This window comes from Falco cherrug, chromosome Z (genome assembly GCF_023634085.1).
Source record: "Falco cherrug isolate bFalChe1 chromosome Z, bFalChe1.pri, whole genome shotgun sequence".
Classification (NCBI taxonomy): Eukaryota; Metazoa; Chordata; class Aves; order Falconiformes; family Falconidae; genus Falco; species Falco cherrug.
This window is the reverse complement of record NC_073720.1, coordinates 28,072,739-28,093,666: the sequence shown is the minus strand read 5'-3', so window position 1 is coordinate 28,093,666 and position 20,928 is coordinate 28,072,739. Positions and strand designations below refer to the sequence as shown.

The 20,928-nt window shown below is 43.2% G+C and overlaps 1 protein-coding gene across 1 annotated transcript; it reads left to right on the top strand.

Moving 5' to 3' along the window:
• Nucleotides 1-1,350: 1,350 nt before the first annotated feature.
• Nucleotides 1,351-8,903, top strand: BTF3 (basic transcription factor 3). Its single transcript, XM_005440783.4, has 6 exons — nt 1,351-1,506; nt 1,806-1,874; nt 4,532-4,645; nt 4,841-5,042; nt 8,077-8,133; nt 8,624-8,903. The coding sequence occupies exons 2-6, from the start codon at nt 1,806-1,808 to the stop codon at nt 8,668-8,670; spliced, it is 489 nt and encodes a 162-aa protein (XP_005440840.1). The 5' UTR covers nt 1,351-1,506; the 3' UTR covers nt 8,671-8,903.
• Nucleotides 8,904-20,928: the final 12,025 nt, after the last annotated feature.

Below are 20,928 nucleotides of genomic sequence, written 5' to 3'. Positions count from 1 at the left end.
TTGGAGAGAGCAAACTGGAACACATGCGTACACCTGTGGAGGACCGACATTGAAGACTGTGAATCCTGTCTGCCCTGAGGAACACGGGCTGAGGATCAGGGTTTATGGATACGCAAATGCAGAAGCAGGTGCTTGGGTTAGGAGCTTGGGGATGGGCATTTGGTTCTTAGGATGGGGTTCAGGGAACACAGTACAGGAGAAGGGCACGTTAAGGCCTCAGTGATGGAAAATACCGCTACAGGGGAAAAGCTCAGGGAGCACAAGCAGAGTGCGCTCGACGGCCAGCACAAAGCACAGCTGCACGCGTGTGCCTGGTGACATCAAAAGGGACGGAAAGGCACAGCGGAACGCACCCGACACCCGAGGTGCAAGGAGAGCAAAAGGAGCGAAGAGTGGCCGCTTGGGCAGTGTGACACGTAGCCTTGCGGAAAGTAAAGAGAAAGCCCCAGCGGCGTGGCTGAGGGGGGCGGCCGGGCAGCGCACATCGCGGCGCCGTGCGGGGCAGGTTACCAGGGGGCTGAGCGGGGAGGGGAAACCATGGGGCGGAGCGGGCGGAGGTTTGCGTGCCACAAGCCAGAAGGAAAGCACAACGCTTACGTGTTTTCTAGGAAGAGAACAAGAGTTAAATAGATAACGATAACGCCAGATCGGGGACGCACCCGTCCGCGGCAGGGAGAGCCGGGGGCGGGCCGGGGAAGGGGAGGGGGGTGCGGCGGGGGCGGGAGGCTGTTGTCCCTCGCGGGGGGGGGGGGCGGGGCCGGCCGCTGCTGCTGTCTCTGGGTCCTTCGCCCGGTGCGCGGGAGCGGACCCACCCGCGGGGCTGGGACACCCGCTCATGCAACGGCTGCGCAGGGGGCGGGGCGGGGCGGTGGGTCCGCACAACCCCGCACCTCCCAGCGCGTGCCTGGACACCCCGCACAGCTGTGCTCGGGCAGGTTCAGGCACAGCTGTCACCGGGTCTTCCCTGCGTGTCCCAGTTCGGAGGGACTGCGCTCTTCGCCGCCGCGCACGTGCTGGGGGGGCTTTGTTAGCAGGGGGCTCTCTTTGCTCGGGGGTGGATCTCTCGGTGTGCTCGTTAGGGCAGGCCAGGCGCGGTTCAATTAATTTTCCGTTTCGCCTTATCACCCATTGGCTTCTCCGCGAGTTTACCGCGGTGCGTCGCAGCGTGACGCACGCACGGCGCCCCTCCCCGGAGGCCGGGCCGCGTGAACGCTGTGCATCGCCCCCCCCGCTCTCCTCTCTCTCTCTCGGATACTTGCGCATTTTGCGCACATCTCACGCTCGCCGGCCGACGAGCCGCCCACCCACCCCGTACCCGCCCGCGGCCTCGTCCCTCCCCTCCCCCCGCGGGCACCGCCCGGGCAGCGGCGCACGCGCAGTGCGGGGCGCGGCGGCTTCCTTCCGGCCGCCATCTCGCTCCGGCCCGCGTGTTGCGCCCGGTCCCGCGCAGCCCGCCGCCTTTGCGCCTCCCCTCGTCTCCGGCGCCGCCGCTGCCGCACCGGGAAGGTACGAAGGGGGCGGCGGGGGGCCACTGTTGCGCGGCCGAGGGCTGCGAGGCGGGGGGCGGCGGGGGGAAGGCGAGGCAAGGCGGGTACGGGCGGGGCCTGCGGGGAGCCGTGTGTCGCCTCAGCGGCGCCGCGCGGGAGCAGCCCCCTTCCCTGTGCGGGGCTGGGGCGCCCTGCTGCGGGGGGACGTGTGTGCGGGGCCGTGTGCTGAGGGGTGGCAGCCGACCCCCTCAGGCCGACCGTCCTCGCCGCCGGGCGCTCCGGACCCGTGTTCCATAAGCGCCCTGCTTGCTTCCACAGATGAAAGAAACAATCATGAACCAGGAAAAGCTCGCCAAGCTGCAGGCCCAAGTGCGCATCGGGGGCAAGGTAGGAGCTGCCTCCTCACCCTGCTCTCGGGCCTGCCGGCGTGAGGGGTCCTGAGCACCGGGGTGGGGGCAGCCCGGGGCGCTCAGCCGCCGGGGGGGCTGTGCTGCTGCAGGGGTCTCTGGACAGTGTCGTAGAAGCAGTATGTAGCGGCTGGAGGTTCGGCCTTTGCGCTTTGAGATTTTTACAATACGTTTCAGCAGACTGGCAGCCTCTGTTCTTGTGTAGGCTGTTTTAAAAGGCACGTAGGGTTTGAAGCGAGTAGATCTTACAGCAGGTGAGCTTAAGTAATAGTTTTCATCACAGATTGTAAAGGGTCCTGTTCCAGACTCTAGTCAGAAGTCTTTGAGATGCCCATGTCTGTTTTTTTGCCTTTCGGGACAAAGTTGGAAATTCTGTACTTGCCATACTTGTGTACTTGTATACTAACATTGTGCTCAGAAGACCTTTTTATTTTGTCACAATGTCTGACTGTGTGTAGCTGTGTGATTTCGTATAATGTCGTTGTATGGTAGTAAGCGTTTTAATTAACAATGTCAGTTTTAAGGCAAGAATTTGTTAGTTTTTTTTTTATATACCCGAGGAAGTGTACACAAAGTATGTTAGAATACAAAGGATGCAACAGAACTCTTTCAGAAAGTCAGTTTCCAGGAACCTTGATTCCTGTGTTGAATATTTTTTTTTTTTTTTTTTGCTTGTAGTTGGAGGTTTAGGCAGCCTTAAGTCAGGGTTGATGCAGTGATTGACTGGCTTGGTGATTTTTTACTGGTTGAGTAGAGAACTGCTGTTTTATATTTATGATTGCACGTTACCAGTGCATTTTATTGACTGTAGAGGCTTTTAATGTTTGTCATGGAAGAGCATGCATTCAGATTACAGCTCTTAACAGTTTTCTGGTCAACATATGTCAATTAGAGACATTAAGCAGAGCTTAGAATATGCTGGTGGTGCTGTCATTCTGTTTTAAAATTGGCCTGTGAAATACTTTGGGTGCCTGAAACTGACTTTTTAACTTGTTTTATAACTAGAAATTACTACTGGGATTCTTTGTAGCATTGTTACTGTGTAAGTTAAGATTGGTGTGGAGGAGGCAGAGGGGGAAGAGCCACTCCTTGTGAGGAAAGCTTGCACATTGCCTCACCTGCAAGATTTTTATGATGCAAGGCTGCAGATCTTACAGATAAGCTAAATATGATGTTTAGGTGGAGGGCTACTGTAGGACTTTGTGTGTGAAATTCGAGATTTTATATAGAGTATAGCTACAGCTAAATATCATGGCTCTTCTTCCAGACCTTTTTAGAGGAGTGGCAGAGGAGTCTGTGCTATTCCATTGATGGCCTGCTGTACCCAGGCCTCTATCATAGAGGTAGAGGGGTGTGAACAGCATGTCTTGGCATGATCAGGATAGAATTTGCGTAGTAAAAACTTGTAATCTTTAGAAGCTTAAATCTGGGGGGATGAAAGCAGCTGCTCTTCATTTAAATTAAACTCGGATTGTCTGAAGTTTGGTATCTGTTTAGTACGGGTAAAAAGGAGGTACGTGTTCCTACATAGCCTTCAGTTCAAGACACTATGTTTCTAAAACTTGAGAGGTTGTTTGTCCAGAGAGGCTTAATGTATGCCTTATGTGGCATAATTTCTGGGTAGTCACGGTCTTCCAAGTATTGGTTTCATGTGACTTCATCATTAAAGTTCCTCATTGTTTCTAACTGGATTGCCTTAAAGGTGGTAGTGTCCAGCCAGTTTTCTAACTTATGTCAGTTAACTCAGCAAGATATTGAAGCTATTCATATGGCCAGGCAACAACACGTTTGCTTACTGCTAGCATGTGGTGGATGGGCAGCTCAGGTAGGAGGACTTAGATTAGTAGTTACAGTGTGTCAAAAAGCTTAGTTTCATGTATTCCTACACATCTTATGTCAACATTTACTGAAGTCTTAAGATTGTGCAAGGAAATACAGAATGATACCTTCCTCTCTTTTGTAGGTATAGATATCTTCTAATATGGGACAGTGATTTCCCTGGAGAAATCTAGAGCTCTGTTTGCTTTCTATACAGGGATAGTCTGGAATACGATGTAGAAGTGTTTTTTTAAACACACTTATAAAATACTTTAGGAAAATTTTCAAAATTCTTCAAAATTTCAAAAATTCTTCAAATAGGTATGCCCATCAGGTGGGAGATGTCTGGAATAAAAATTGAGTCTCTTGATTTTTCTTGTTAATTATGTGTGGATAACTTTATGGCTTCTAACTTACCAAAATTTGACTACAATTTAGGATGATTTAAGGAAAAATTCATGAGCTTCAGAAATACCTAAAACTGCTGATTCTTCAGTTTTATGCCTATGATAACTGGCAAGAGTAGACTAGCAATTCTTTTTTTCTAAGGTGCTGCAGAATCTGTATAAGAATTGTGGAATAAATGTTCTCTGGTGCGTTGCCTCCAGAAACTTTTCGCTTCTCACAGGCATGTAAAGCTTGCCTTATAGCAAAGGAAAGACTGCTGCAGTGCAGTTGGAGGGGTGGGGTTGTGTGTGCTATAACACTGAAGTAGAACTTAAGTTGATTTATAAATGACTGCAGAGTAGTTGAACAGCCCTGTGGATTAGAGGTTGTGAAGAACTATGTAAGTATTAATTTGTAATGTTTTTTGGAAAGGGTACTGCCCGCAGAAAGAAGAAGGTTGTCCACAGAACAGCTACGGCAGATGACAAGAAACTTCAGTTTTCATTGAAGAAACTGGGGGTCAACAATATTTCTGGAATTGAAGAGGTAATTGCTTCAAAGGAAAAATTACATTTCTGTATAGAAGTAGAAAATGTGACTAAATCAGTTTCCTGTTAAGTAACATCCTAAACATGTCTGTAAATTATCATTAGGTCTTCTCTGAGCTTTAAGAACCTCTGTTTCCTGGTAAGTTGAAAAATCTTGCCAAACTGCTTCAAATACTGTTTCTTTGTCTTGCAGGTAAACATGTTTACCAACCAGGGATCAGTCATTCACTTCAATAACCCTAAAGTTCAGGCATCTCTGGCTGCCAACACTTTCACTATCACTGGTCATGCTGAGACAAAGCAGCTGACAGAAATGCTTCCTAGCATCTTAAACCAGCTCGGAGCTGACAGTCTGACCAGCCTGAGGAGATTGGCAGAAGCTCTTCCCAAGCAATGTAAGTTGAAACTTGAATGCGTTTCATGCTAACAGCTGACACAAGGCTTATTTGTATAGCAGCAGTGAAATTCAGTGCACTGTTGTTGTCTGCAAGCGTATAAAATGCTTATAAAGAAATGGAACTGTTAAACTTCCTTATAGTTGAAATCCAACGACGAGTATAACCAAATAAAGCAGAGGCATCTGCTAGCATATCTTGCAGCTGGTCTAGGACTAGAAAGCTGAAGCCAGACTTGATTTTGTGATATTTTAGTTCTTGGTGTGGCTACCACATTTTGACATACCCCATTTGTTAAAGCTAGATAGATGGGTTACTGTGGAAGAGGCAGGTTTTAAAAGAAGACAAACTTCAAGTATGTCTTTTTCAACACTTTGAATGGGGACATAAGTAATGGGGAAAGTGACTTAGACATCTTGCAGCTGCTTTGCTGCCTCAAGGTGTGGTGAAGGTGTTTCTTGCATGGGCTTTTTGATAGCTAGGAGGAATGACATGGTATTTGTAAGTGTCGTGGTTTAACCCTAGCTGGTAACCAAGTACCACGCAGCCGGTTTCTCTCTCCCCCCTCACCCAGAGGGATGGGGAGGAAAATAGGAAAGGAATGTAGAACTCGAGGATTGAGATAAGAACAATTTAATAGGTAAAGCAAAAGCCACCCACCCAAGCAAAGCAAAACAAGGAATTCACTTCCCATGGGCAGGCAGGTGCTCGGCCATCCCCAGGAAAGCCAGGCTCCATCACACATAACGGTTACTTGGGAAGACAAACACCATAACGCCAAGTGTGTATCCCCCTTCCTTCTTCTTCCCCCAGCTTATATACTCAGCATGGTGTCATCTGGTATGGAATAGCTCCTGGGCTAGTACAGGTCGCCTGTCCTGGCTGTGTCCCCTCCCAGTTCCCCGTGCCCCTCCAGCCCTCTGGCTGGCAGGTCCCAAGAAACCAGAAAGTCCTTGATTTAGTATAAACATCACCCAGCAACAACTGAAAACATCAGTGTGCTGTCAATATTGTTCTCTCACCAAATCCAAAACACAGCGCTGCACCAGCTACTAAGAAGAAAATTAACTCTATGCCACCTGAAACCAGGGCAGTAAGTATGTATGTTACAATTTCTGTATGTGTAGAACAGTGTAGAGAATGTCATGAACATTAAGCTAGATACACTGACTTCCTGTTCCATTCTTAAATTAGTAAAAGAATGTGAACTTCTGTTTTTCCTAAGAGTGTGGGATAAGTAGATGAGGGACTAAGTATATGGTGTTTGGAAAAAATGCTGCCGCTACAGTGTGAGAATTGAAAAACAGGCTTGTTGACATTGGGAACATGCCTTGTGTTCTGTATATACAGTCTTCCTACTTTTCTGAGATACCTTAAACACATTCCTTCCAAGGTCTGGAGCATGTAAATACGGAGAAAATGGGAGAAGCTTACTGTGAACAGCTTCTGGTAGCTCTGAACTTGACGTTTATAGTTTTTTCTTCCTGTGCTTTGCTGCCAACAAGATAGCCTCTGTTTTCCGTCCTAAAGTTGATGATAGTTCTCTCTTAACAACTTTCCACTGGAAAAAAAAAAATCCTACTAGAAGTAGTCTTCAGGAGGTGGGGCAGACTGCTTCTTTTCCTGTGCAGCTGAGGTCCTTCCGTTGTGGCTTCCTTGGGTAGGATTGAAAGAAAACCTTGAAGGATTTAAAAGGATCCCCAAAGATCTGTCTTCTCATAACAAGGCTGGTGTGTACTGAGTAAGCTGAATTGTGCAGTTTTAATATTAGGGAAGCTTGTTTAAAGTCCTTGCTTTGTATGACCTAGCAAGTGACTATTCCTTTCCACTTTGGATGGATGCCAGAGTGGTTGCACAAAACTTCCAATTCAGCATTGTCTGCTAGATTTGGAAGCCTGACTTTGAAGAGTGAAGTGTCTGAGATGACTGCAGGTGCTGAAGTAAACTTGGTGTGGTCTTGGTGATGAGAGAGAATGCAGACATTTTAGGAAGAAGTAACATGATTTGCTTTTAAAATGTATTTGACGCTAAGATGCACGTAAGCTGGAGTAGCTTTCTGCTGCTACAAAACAAAAGGAAGGGTTAGTGGTGACCTTGTCCCAGGCCCTTCCAGACCAAACTCTGTGCAGTTACCTGTTTACATTCTCTAGAAATCAGGATACAGATCTAGTATGAACCCACCTCTTCCCTCATGCTTTTGTTGAAAACTGGGAAGGATTAATTAGGATAAAACTGAGATGATAAGAGAGTATGACACAGCTTACCCTTGCTAGTACTGCTGAGAATAGCAGTAGAAGTAGTGGCACAGGCACCCAGGGACCTGAGATACCTATTCTTAGCGTTACACTGCTGCAGTTCAACAGATGCTCGTTGTTCTGCTACCGGGGATATGGTTAAGTCTGACTAGCTCTGGCAAATGTAATGGGAATAGTTAAGAAATTACTCAGTCAGCAGAGCTGTGGACCAGAACACAGGGTTACCTCAGCCACCTAAGTGTAAAATTGTGTATCCAGTTCCATGTTCCTCTGACTTTGCCAGGGAACAGTAATAACCTTTAAGTACCTCTAGTCATGTGTGTCTGCTGCAGCTTCCCAGTTAGACCTGGATTTTCTTTGAAGGCCTAGGATCCTAACATCAGATCCTTTCTTTTCCTGAAAATCTGATAATGTAAACCTTGAGAAACACAGAGTAGTCAGCAAACCAAGCTGCTTTTAAGAGACATTTGTAAAATCTGTCCCTGCGTTTGCAGCTGAAAACTTACCACAAAAGGCACCTGGTATATCTAGATGCAAGATGGTGACTAGTTAAGCTGGTATATAATGCATCTTCTCATTTCCCCACTGGGCTGTTTGAGCATTATCAGTAACAAATGAAATCTGAACTTCCCAGGTTAGTTGAAGATTTTTATTTAGTAGGGGAACTGGATAAAGCATTGCAGTGTAGCTCAGAATCTTTGGTAATGTTTTCAAAAAACACGAAGTGTGTGTGCCTATGGTGAGCTTGACTGATGCTTTTGAACTACTTGCTCTTGCAGCTGTGGATGGCAAAGCACCACTTGCTACTGGTGAAGATGATGATGATGAAGTTCCAGGTAAGAACAAGCATGCAACAGAAGAAAAGGAAGTGAATTTTACTGAGAGTTAACATGTATAGCATGAGATTGGGCCGTGGGTGGTAAGAGTATTGACGAGTCACTTGCTGTCACAGAATTTCCGTGGGCAAACTAGAGACTTACTGGTTTGAGCTAGCTATGGCTAAGATGATAATTTAATATGCAACAAAAAGAGTGGGAAGAAGCTACCTTCTTGGTATCACTTTGTCCAGGTGTGGGTATACTGAAGTTAAATGCTCTTAGAATTGTGCTTTATAATGAATCATCCAAAAATAAAATGATTGAGCCAGAAGAATGAACTGTGAAGCGCTTAAAAGTTATTTTGTCTATATTTTTATTCAGCTGAACATTTTTAATGCTGTAAGCACTTCATATGAAGTCAAACTTTGGGGGGAAGAAGGAAAAGCAAACCCAAAATGTTTGGCAAAGCAGAAGTGAGTCTTTAATTTCAACATTCTTCTTTTTCTAGATCTTGTTGAAAACTTCGATGAAGCTTCAAAGAATGAGACAAACTGAACTGAACTAAGTGTCACTTTCTGAATAAAGTTAAAACTTGAAAAAGCTACGTGGAGCTGCTATTTTATATTGTGACTGCTTTCATTTTATTACGTCCTGATGAGAAATCAAGATCTGTGATATTTGGAAACCCTTTGAACCTGCAGCTCTTTAGTTACTGCTTGTACACAATACTATTTTTGTGGCCTGATAGAATAAACATATGCTTTGAAATAAATCAGATTGCTAACAAATCTCTGCCTAGACACATTTTTTGAGTAACTTGTACACAAGCAAAATCCTATCTTTAATGAACTTTGGTATGCAATAAAAATATAAAAGAAACTTGTGTGGCTTCTTGTCAGAAAAGCAGGAAAAAAATAGCCATAAATATTAAACAACTGTAAAAGGTTTTGCTTTTCTGCAGACTGTCTTGCTGAATTGGAAAACTAACTTCTAAAAATTTTTTTCTGTGCATAATGGAGCATTTTGGACTTAATTGGTGAATTCCCGGTGTTCATAGGTCAGAGCTAAGTGACTCTTAAGTCACTTTGTATGTACAGAATTTAAGAATTTCTGTTTTAGAAACAATTGTTTGTGGATTAATATTACATAAAATTTGCAAGTTGGAAGAGAACTTTGCTTGGTCTTGAACAGCAGCAAGCTGTTGGCATCTTGGGGGAATTTGATATTAATGTTAATTTTTTACCTTTAGGGAGTGTTTTAATAGCAATTTCCAGGGTATAACTGTCTAATGAGTCAAATTGTACTTTCCCAGTATTTTAATTTTACTTACCTAGAATGTCTGTTGTGTGAGGGCATGAAGTATGAGAAGGGGAAAAAGCCTTAACAGAATTGATAATAGCTCTTTAGTTAAGATTGTATTCAGCATCTCCAGATCTGTTAACTAATTATATTTGGATATTTCAGGAATATGTTGTTTTTATTGCTTTTTTGTGTTCCAGAGAAAAAGTGAATTTGCTTTTTGGGCACAAAGAAGAATTCTTAAATTCAGTCTGACCCTTTGCATAGCTGGAGCTTCCAGGAGTGAGGGTTAAACTTTGTGGGGGGGCGGGGGTGGTGTCTTTTGTGATAATGATCACATCACTTCCATAACAAAAGCTAAGCTGGGATAGAAGAGCGCTCAACTACCAGCCTTCTAAGGTCCTCTCTGGGGTAGAAGTTGCAATTCATCATGGCTTGTGCAGGGTAAAATTCAGGGTAAAACTTCGCTGTAACGATAACAAAGTTCTTGTGCCTGGGAAAAGGTGAGGCTGTGCCTGACTTGCCAAGCACGTTTGTCTTGGTGTTCTTTGCTGTTGGGAAACAGCGGAAGAACTCGTTCAAGCTGTGTAGCTCCCGTGGTTTGAGGTAAGACAGCAGTCTGATGTGAACATGACATGACTGAAATCATGTACAAGAACTTGCAGTAACAGTTTCAGTTTGTCTTAGTTTGCAAGTACTTTATCAGTAAATTGCACTTTCAGCACTGAATTAAAGTGCATTCATTGAGTTGTGACAGTAAGGTGGAAAAACTACACTATGCAAATTTGAGTTTTGAAATGAGGGTGACTAAGTGAATTGCCCTGTAAAAGGTAAAAACAAATTCTACAGAGTTGTTTACCACCCTTCCTGTGACCTGTCGAGTCAATAAATGTGTGCTGGTATATTTTGAGAAATCTTAATGTGATGGCTGTTGTGTGGTTCAAATATGTAAGTCCTCAGAAATACTTCCTTTAAACCATTGTGTAGTCCTTACATATGAAATGTTTCATACTGGTTTCTGTCTCATTAAGCGACTTAGTGTCTTGCTTAGATGATCTAAACAGTGTTAGCCTTTTCCCCACTAACAGACATACTTGTGCTTCAAAAATAAGATCCTTTCTAAAACTGCCTTTGAAATGCAAAATAAAGCTAATCCAGTGATAAGGTGCCATGTGATGTGTTTGGAAGTCTAAGTGCTAGGTGTGCTTGCACACACCCAGTCAGGAAATACTGACATACCTCTGTGTCTCCAAACTAACAGAGGATCAAGATACAATCAAAATGTGCTGTTCATTATAGCAGAGTCTAAATGGAAGTAGTTGTCCTGTTTAAAGTTTATAGTAGTCTTCATGTTTTAACGCTTAAATGTTCAGTCCTGAACTCAATGCTGTGATTACTCTGTCTTGGTAAGAAGTAGTTATGATCTTCCTGGTTGCATTGATGTTTCTCATTAGGTTGAACTTCTATGTAACCATACTGTGATTATGCCATTACAGATTCACATCTGTAGTCTTGCTCAAGAAAAATGGTGTCATATCTCCATTCCAAATACCTTGGACAATAGAGAAATTAAAAGAGATGCCTGCATTTCTGTTGAAACAAAGGTTTGTTTGAGCTTTTTATTTTTGAAAGGCTAAGGGAATGTTCTGGTTCTTTCACATTGAGCTTTGTCACAGCTTGACTCCAATGCAGTAGTGGATATTAGTGAGATTTTTTTCATTTTTGCAACAGATTTAGAAATGCCTTCATAATTGTTAATCTCATGCTTCGAGGGCTTTGCTCTGGTTTAAAATTAATATATTCTAATTACAGATCAAAATCCTTTTGGAAGATTGTGAAACGTATTTTATGAAGCTAGAGTGGTGCATATATAAAAATCTAAAGCTCCCTGCTATGGTTTTAAAATAACATTATTTTTTTTTTAAAGTTCTAGAAGATGTCTTGTGTTATTACAGGTTGGATTCTTCTTTCTTTCTTTGAGTCTTATATATTTGAGGTTGTGTCCTTTAGGAAGTGTTCCTGGTGAGAATTTTACATAATCAGTAGTGCATATTTAACATATATGACCAAGGAATATCACTTGAGTTTAAAATGTTCACAGCTCAATACCTCAAATAATAAATCAATAGTTGTGTATCTTACTGTGCTGATACGCTGGTGGTGCGGGGAAAGTTCATGTAGTTGCCACTTCATTCTGTAAGATTTTGTGCTGCTCATGCGTTTTGTGTGTGGAAACATCATACAGAAGTTTCACCTTCCCTAAAGTGATTTCCTGTATCTCTGCTGAAAACTCACCTGTGCCATAATGTGACTTTTAGAGTAACGAAGGATATTTCAAATTAAAATAATAGCTTGTGTTCATTGTCAGAGGCGGTGGAAGAATTAAAAGAAAAACCAAGATGTGATCGGAACAGTGGCTAGGAAAAAAGTGCGTGTGTGTGGATTATGGGTGGGGGGAGGTGAGTAGGGGAAGTTAGGATTTTTCCAAGGGAGGCTGGGGGGTGGGGGGGCGGGGTGGTGGTGGAGGCTGAGAAGCCAGAACATGGAAGCTGGTTGATTGTCCTGTTTGTGAGAATGGTTTCGTAAGTAGAGAGTTAATAATTCAGCGCAGATAGGAAAGCCGTCTGTGTTGATGACTATTACAGCCTTAAGTGACTGGCAAGATGGTGGTGTATGTAAAGAGAGATTTTTCAGCTAGGTAGTTTAAAACATTTACAAGTATTCAACATGTCTTGGGCTTATGTAAATACGTGCAATGTGGCTCCTTTTTTCTAAGGTATTCTTTCTTTGTTTTGAGATCTATAGTTTCAGCCACATTAGCAATTTGTGAGAGTTGCTGAAAATGTTTTCCACTGGATGTAATAGTTGAAAGTTCCTGACCTGTAACAGGGATTGGACTCTGAGTGTAAGTTTGTTTGTTTTGTTTTGTTTTTTTTACAGAAAAGGAGCTGATAGTGCAGCTAAGCCAAGTTTACTGAGCTAAGGTGAACAGTATGTAGCGTGAGGGAGTGTCATGATTAGTTCGACTGTGGGTTGAACTCTGCCAGTTTAAAGATGGGTAAGAAGTGGATGCATGTGGAAGATCTGAGAAATAGGAGTATAACTATTTCTGTGTATTCTAATCAACTTTTTCTTGGTAGCATGAACTACTTGCAGTCTTACCATGAAAGTCTTTCATTGCTCTGTTGTTATTTTGCCTTCATGCATGAGTTATAAGAAAATAATGTTACTGAACAGAAGGAAGACAGCTTATGTAATACTGTGTAATACTGTTACTGTACTGTCTTGCTATAATCTGGGATTTTTTTTCCCTGAGAAATAGCTTTAACAGATGCAACTTAATGTATTGCTTTTACAATGCAGTGAAGGTATCCTGACAATGAAAAAGCCATTCTAACAACGTTTGTGTGGTGCAGGCATTAGTAATGCTTCTACAGATGAGTTACAGCACAACCTTTTGTGTTGGTGATGAATCTGAACAAATCAGAACAGCTGATGAACAATTAGTGTTGTAATGGCATAAACACTAATCATTTTTATAGCTCCAGCTATTCAGATCCTTGGCTTGATTGAAGGTCAGTTTGGTCATGCAGCACAGTGCTTTTGCTTTTGATACCAAACAACCAACATTTGCAACGCTGTTCTCAGCCAGGGATTTGATGTGCTGTGCAGGGTATTGGCAGATAACCGTGGAAGTATCTGCTGCACATGAAATCCTTATTCTACATTCTTCTTAAGTATGAGTATTGGTGTGGTGGTTTGGTTTTTTTAAAAGTACTGGAAAAATGGAGATGCGGCTTTTGTCCTGCTCTCCCAGTTTTCAGGAGACACCTGAAGTTGAGTTGAACAGGTCTTGCTTCCTCTGATTTTGAGACTTATGTAGTTGTTTATGGAGCTGCACCTGAGTTAGTAACCCTAGTAGGCTTATGCTGGTATCTTTGAAAGTTTCGGCCATGTATACCTGAGCACCCTCCTGCTTTGCAACCAACATGTAACGTGTACCCAGTGTTTGCACCTGCTTCACCAGGGTTTACGCAGTAGGATTAAGCAAGATTTGAAGGTGTCAGAAGTTATCTACTGAAATGGGAGAAATTCTGGGTGTAAGCCATGGCTCCAGGAACTGTGGCTAGTCCTGCTATGCTTCCCTGTTATTTCCAGCAACTGCATCAGGCAATTGCAGAGGTAACAGAGTATGGCTTGAGGGTCAGATCTCTCAGCAGTAGCATTTTGTGGGCTGCTGTTTTGCAATGAGTTCCTAATAACTATGCATAAGTAAGACTGCTGCCACCTCTGAAGACCCAACTGAGATCCAGGAGGGCTTCTTACACTCTTGTGACTGTGCAGGCTGAAGATAGTATAAAGATGGTTATGTGGGCTGAAATCTCTGCTAGATCTGTGACGCCAGTGTTTGAGACCTGTGGCATTGCATACCTGTTGAGTGTAACCAGCAGTCATGGTAGAATGAATGCTGTTGGTTAGTGCATGTGGTGATTAAGATCATTGCTGCTTCTTCAGCACTAGCAGGAGTTGGAAATGGTAATGCCTCATTAGAGCCACTTAAGTGAGTGACACGGCTGTGATAGTGAGCAGACTTGAATGGGCAGGAGCCACTTTTACAATATTTTTTATGATACTGTTTTATTTCTGCGTATTACTTATCAGCAAAAATGCACATTGATTTCTGTCATGGTTTGGCTTCACCTATACAGGTCACTCAACTCACATTTCGTTGTGTTATAGTTGGGGGGATTCATCTGCCCCCACCAGGCATGAGCCTTATGTAAACACATGGTGAGAGACAGCTACTGCCTCAAGGCTCCTGATCCCGTAAAGGTAATGTCAGCGTGTGTTTGTAGGATGCATGCCTAAACTAAACGAGATGAAGTGAAAAAACTGAACGCTTGTGGCAGCCGAGAGGCAGGCTTATTGATTTGAGGGGTGCATTACAAATTTTTGTCCCTGGGACAGTTGATGTCCAAAGCAGCAGGGAGGAGTTAATGTGAAAATTCATTTATTTCCCCTCTGTCTGATTTGCACCACTCGGTGTTCGGAATCAGGAGATGGTGCAGTTCTTCCTGGTTTAGGGAGGTTCCTAAACAGTGTGAAACCAGTGTAGCCAGTTCATGCAGCTGGCGTTTGCCTTCAGCATATGTTGGGGGCAGCATTTGGATAAACAATTCCCATGTACATCTGCAGCGTTTCATGCTCCAGTAATTCCTACTCGGGGGTGATTATCTTTAAGATTTTTTTGGTGTGTGTGTGGTTTTTTTAGAAGCTGGAGTAGCCTACAGGTCTCAGGATTCACTGAGTCATGTTCTTCCACCAGTATACAAAATTCAGACTTGCTTAGATGTGACCTCATGCACGTATACACTGGTGTCCAGCTGACCTCTGTCAGGAACTGTAGACTAGATGGACTGTCATTCTGCTTTAGTGTGTCAGCCTTCTCACGTTGGTAGAACAGGCCTCTACATCCATTATATTCCCTCATATTTTAGCATTGTCCTATTTTAATTATTTGTACTTTGAAAATTAACCACTATTACTTGTTTCAAAACCTGAAATTGTTTTTACTTCTGCTTTTTCAGTTATGCTCCCATCTCAGTAGCTCTCCAGTTTCATCAGGAAATACAGTGCATTTGACAGACAAACTATGTCAGCAAGCTCTTAAGTTAAATTCCAAGGGGAACTTGAACCTTAAAGGATGCACTACTGTATTTTCTGGGAGCCTGTGGATCTCCTTGAAACCTTCATGTTTTATGTGAGAAAAGCATAATGCTTCTAAACAAAAGCCTTCTTGGAGACAATGGCAATGTTGTTCTGCCTGTGATCTTACCCTATGTTTGTAGTAGACATACAACAGATGCAGAGTAGCTAGGCAAACTTTTTGTGATGCATTTTCAGAAGCAACTGTGTTTTGAGTTCTTTAGGTTATAACATCTAAGATAATCTAGGTGTAGAATAGTAGCTACAAAATGCAGGATGCAGGGATTTGTAGGGTTTAGTCAGAGCTTCCCATTTCTCAGCTATGCTAGATGCCTGGCTACGTGCTGGCACAACTTTGCCTGCAGATTGCACATCATCCAGTGTCTGCTAGCTGACAGTAAAATAGGTTGAGCTGAGCCATTGGGTGGTATGATACCATCCTCATGAAATACTTGCAAGTGATGCATGCTAGCACTTGTGTGAAAATGATACTGTCCTGTAAGCTGTATTTTCCATTTATGAAGTAGAAATGCTGATGTGCTATAAAAACCCATGGGCTGTGAAAGCTTGTCACGTGGCTGTATTTGCCATGTTTTGATAGCAGTGCTAAGGAAGAGCATGTGCAGATCAAACCAATACTCACCACAATGCAGGTTAGGTTTGGGTTTGTGTTGGTTTTTTTGTTTGTTTTTTTTTTTTTTTCCCCCAGAGGATTTTTCAGAGATTACTTGGGTTTCTTCTTGCAGGAAAGGATGAGCTGTACAGCACAGCCCCACAGCTGTAATCCACCTTGTTGCTGTGCAGTTTACGTCTCTGTTTCTGTCAGGCTTTGCAACCTTCCCCGCTGATTTCTGCGTGCATGGTTGGCTTCATCACTGCTCATCTGCTGTAGATTGACTGACATGCTTTACAGTCCTGTATGCCTGGAGAGCTGCTAGCTTAATTTGGTGACAAATCACCCTCAACGGAAAGATCTATTCAGATGTCATTCCTAGGACTAACCTCTAACAATATCTTTGATCTTTAAAGTTCCAAGTGACTGGATTCCTAATTCACTCAGTTATACATTTATTGCCAGACAGAGCAGTGTACTTCCTGAAAGCATTATGTGCTGCACAGCGGGAGGCACATGCAAGCGGAACTGCTATAACAATACTAATGATGATCATTCTAGTGATGGGCTGTGTCTGAACTCCAGTGATTTATACTGTTGTTGCAGAGGGAAAAAAGTCTGGTCCACAGTGTTCAGGAAAAACTCTGCTGGAATGCCTGTAACAATCAGCTTCCTAGTGAAAAAATGCAGAACAGATTTTAGTTTATCATACCAGTAAGTACAGTCTTTTTCTTTCCTTTTCTGTCCCTTATCCTTTACAGTTTCATCAGAATATGGAGTTGCATCTGGTTTAAGCTAGGGATTAGCTAGAGCTGTGAATGTGAACTGCTTAGGCAGGACAAGTTACCTGGAATTAGGATAAGGTTTAATGGGTGCTTTACTTCGGATACTTTCTGTCCTCAAGTACTGTTATAAAACACTTGTAGAAAATAAATTGTAGTTCTGGCCTTAGTTTACAGCTGTCTTTTCAGGCTGTGAGTTAAGTAGCATCATCAGGGTTTAAAGAAGTAAGCTTCAAGATTACTTAAAGGTTACTGGAATTCTGTAGGACCGAGGCACAGTAAAACAGCTTTGCAAATCCAGAATTGGTGGATGCCCCAAGCAGAGGTCAATGTTGTGTCTCAGCCAAGTAAGGATAAGGTTCAGTGGCTGATTTCCATCTCTTTGGAGCCGAGGAACAGTCCTTCTGCAGCAATACCATTGGCATACCAACTGCTGAATTCTCGGGGGGGAGGGGAAAGAGTGCCGTGGTGGAAACCTTGCATCTTGGCCCTGGGACAAGGTTTACCTCTGGTGCCACAGTGAGGAGCTGCAATCACCTCGCATGAATCTTGGGAAAGGTAGAGTGCAGACCTTATCTTCCATCCCTTGGCTCCCTGCTGAGGGACACCAGCTCCTTGTGTGGCATAAGGAGGTGCAGGATACTGTTTGGGGGTTTGTTTTGGGTTTTTTGTTCTTTTTTTTTTTTTTTTTTTTTTTTTTTTTTTTTAAATACCAAGGAAAAACCCACTGGAGGCTGAAGGGAGACAAGGCTTTACCCTGGGAAGGTCCAGCAGGAGGTTGCTGCTTTCTGTAACTGTCTCAGGAGTACAAGTGGGGAATTCAAAGTACAAGACACATGAACAAAGAAGGCAACAGAGTGGAACTAGTCACAGACCCAGGGAAAACCAGAACAGACAGGGAAGAGTGTTACAAGGTGCTCATCAAATTTACATGCAAATAGTAATGCTAACATTGTACTTAATTAACTCTTCACTTGACTGAATCCTGTCTGGATGAAAATGTATAGAGGTAAAGTTTTGTTTCTGTCCCCTGATGCTGCAGGGACAGACGGGTTCTTTTAGGGCTTCGTGGTAGAATGGTGATGGCACTGAGCTGTAGTTTCAAGTCACAGTTCCTCTTAGAATCGCTTTAGAGACAACATCTTAACTTCTTTTGATCGAATATTAATGGTTATTATTCACTGTCTTCATTGGTTCAGCTTCCCTCTAAGCCATTACCTAACCGTGAGGAGGCAGAATTTCCCTGAGCAATTACTAAGTGGATGTGTACAAATTTTGTCTTCTCCTTGGTAGAATTATTTCACACCTATGTTATTGCCCTCTATGAACAGAGCTGCTTGCTGCCTTAGCTTGCTTTTTTCTCCCTGCCAGACAAAGCCTGTCTGTCTTGCACTGCAAAGTTTGTAAGCTGTTGTAGCCAGTAGTAGCAGCTATAAATGAATACTAATTCTGACAAATGTCATACCCACTGCATTGCAGACTAGAGTTCATTTGTTGTGTACTCCCTCTGTTAAACAGACCAGCATACCCTGCAAAGTCAAATGTGAGTCAATGAGACAAAGACCTTGTGTAGCTCTGAAGCATTTGGCTGTTACTACTTCATGGAGCTGCTAGGCAGTCTGCTTTGTGAGGCAGAATTCATGACATTGTGATTACATGCTCCACATTGAATTTGGCAAAAATAATTCAGTTAATTAGGAAAAGCAACTTGTTTGCTAAAGCTCTGAAATACAGTATGATGTCATTCAAGTTTGAATGTAAGGTATTTTATTAACAGCCCCGTAAGAAATTACATTAGCAAGAGCTTCTGGTAAAAGGTTTGGAGAGAATCAACTTGGAGTTAAAATTTTAGCTGCAGAATTTTTGAACTCCTCTGGTCTTGTGGCATGGTGTGGCAAGGAAACACTGCTGCCTTCAGACCCATGGGTGCAGTTCGCAGGTAATTCCTGATGTCTTCTCCCTGCCATCAGACGCTATAGAAATTGTTCACCAAAACAAAATCAGCAGGCTGATGTTTCAAAACACTTACCAATGCTGAATCAGGGCTTTACAATTTTTACTGCTATAAACTAAGAAAACTGGATACTGAGAAGTATTTACACCAAGAGAAACAAAACTTTATTATTGTGCCTCAGAGAAACACAAAGTATGTGGAGTGAAGCATGCTGTCAATATTGCATGATCAACGGTTGTCTGTGCTTTCTTGACTTTTTTTACCAGTGAGTAAAGCTTTTTTTTTTTTTTTTTTTGCATATATTCTCCCCCTGCTCCAGTTTGTAACTCTTCAGTTTTGCTCAAGGTGTCTGAATCATAGCTTACAAAATACTGATTGTTCCCTGCCCTCAGAAGAGTCACTGAAAGCTTCAACTCCACGCTCATTGCCTGAGCAGCATAATGTTATGCTACAGGAAGGGCTCTTAATGCAGGAAACAGCTTCTGAAAGATGACTGCCTTCACCTTTGTACTGACTTTTGCAGGATGTGTGATGATGGCAATCTGACAGTTGCTTGAGATTTTACAGCAAAAAGATGGAAGAAGTTTTATGAAAAAGAAAATTCTGTTCCTCATGCATACTTATATAGCATGCCTGTACAGAAGATGTCTTAAAGATTAATTAGAAATGGTGGCTTAGGTTATGGTGATTCAAGAAGACACAGACTGCATTTTATTTGCATTGCTTTTCAACAAAATTTGTTTATTACAGAGGCCATAAAGTCTCAGTATTCCTAATACACAACTTTATGGTAATTGCCAGTTCATGTTATTTTATTTTAAAAGTATTTTTATTTAAAAATTATAATTAAGACAACTCTTTTCAGAGTTTGATTATGAAACAATTTACCTCTCTTGCTTCCAAGGCATGTCAGATTTACTGTTTCTTTCATCTGATTTAATCATGCATGATACAGTAAAACTGGTGTAAACCCCACATAAAAATACAAGTGTCAAAGCCTGGGTGACAAACAGTACTCAAACGCAGCAAAGATTTCACCGACACCTGGAAGATCAGTTACATTTTCTTGCTTCACCTCCCTTAAGGTTCATTCCATTTTGGATTTCGGCTTCATAAAAGGAATGGATCTCTGGACTGGCTTTCACACAACCTTGCAGAGGTTAATTCTGAGCTGATTTACACCTATATACCATAGATGTTTCAGTACAGAGTTAGAAACGTGGTCAGAAATTCAGCTTTATTCTATGTAGGTCTGGGGTTTTTTCCCTATGTTCTCCCCTGTTGTATATTTAGTCACTTTGAAATAACAAAATTATCATTTTGGATTCATTGTTTCGGACTTAAAAGAACTTGGCTGGATTATTCCCCAGCCTTCCAGTATATGTGTGTGTACGTTAAACAGTATTTTACTTTCTTTGTGTATGGAATGATTTTCAAATAGAAAAATTAAAACATGGAAGTGACACTGTATTAGTCACTATGTAGCGACTATGGAAGTGAATAGATGGGGCTTGCTATGCGTGGACGGGGGAGGAGGGCAGGGACTGGGGTGTGCGTGTGTCAGCTGGTGCCAGACCTCTAGTGGACACAACGGAGAAACGCTTAAGGAAACACTGTGGGATCCTATGTACTGTCGGGGGAGAAGCTTCTGAGAAGTCTTTCTCAAAAGCTTATCATTTGTGGGAAACTATGACACATCCCATCACTCAGTGTAGTTTTGATTAAGTGTAGAGGTCCCAGAAAATTGGTTAACATTGCCTGATTTTTCAACTAATTGCAAAATTGTAATTGCTGTTGTAACTAAACAGCTGTACTGGGACATCCCCCCCAAACTGGGGGATGTGAGTCTGGAGAGCAGCCCTTGCAGAAAGAGATCTGGTGGATGGCAAGTTGAAGGTGAATCAACAGTGTGACCTGGCAGCCAGAAGGGCCAACCACGTTCTGGGGTGCATCAAGCACAGCGTAACTAGCTGGTGCAGGGAGGCGACTGTCCCACTCTGTGCTGCACTGGTGCAGCCCCACCTTGAGCACGGCGTGCAGTTTTGGGTGCCTCGATATAATGTAAGGAGGACATCAGAGTGTGTCCAGAGGATGGTGACAGGCCTCAAGGGCAAGAATTTGCGGAAGGAGCGGGTGAGGTCACATGGTTTGCTCAGCTTGGAGAAGGTTGAGGAGTTACCTTGTTGTAGTGTATTGTGGCAGGGAGCCCCCGCTGCCCCCCCATCCTGTCCTAACAATGACTGACTGTATTTGGCTGCAAGTGGCATTGGGAGTTTGATGTGAGCAGCGTGTGTATCTCACAGAGCAGTTAACAGATGCAGACTAACAGGCAAGCTGACTGATGCCCGGGCTGCGGCGGGGGCCTCTCAGCCTGGTGTTGCTTCTGTGAGGGCCAGGAAGACCCCGCACAGCTGTGACCATCAATCTGGGTCCGCACCCAATCCTCCCCGCTCCGCGCT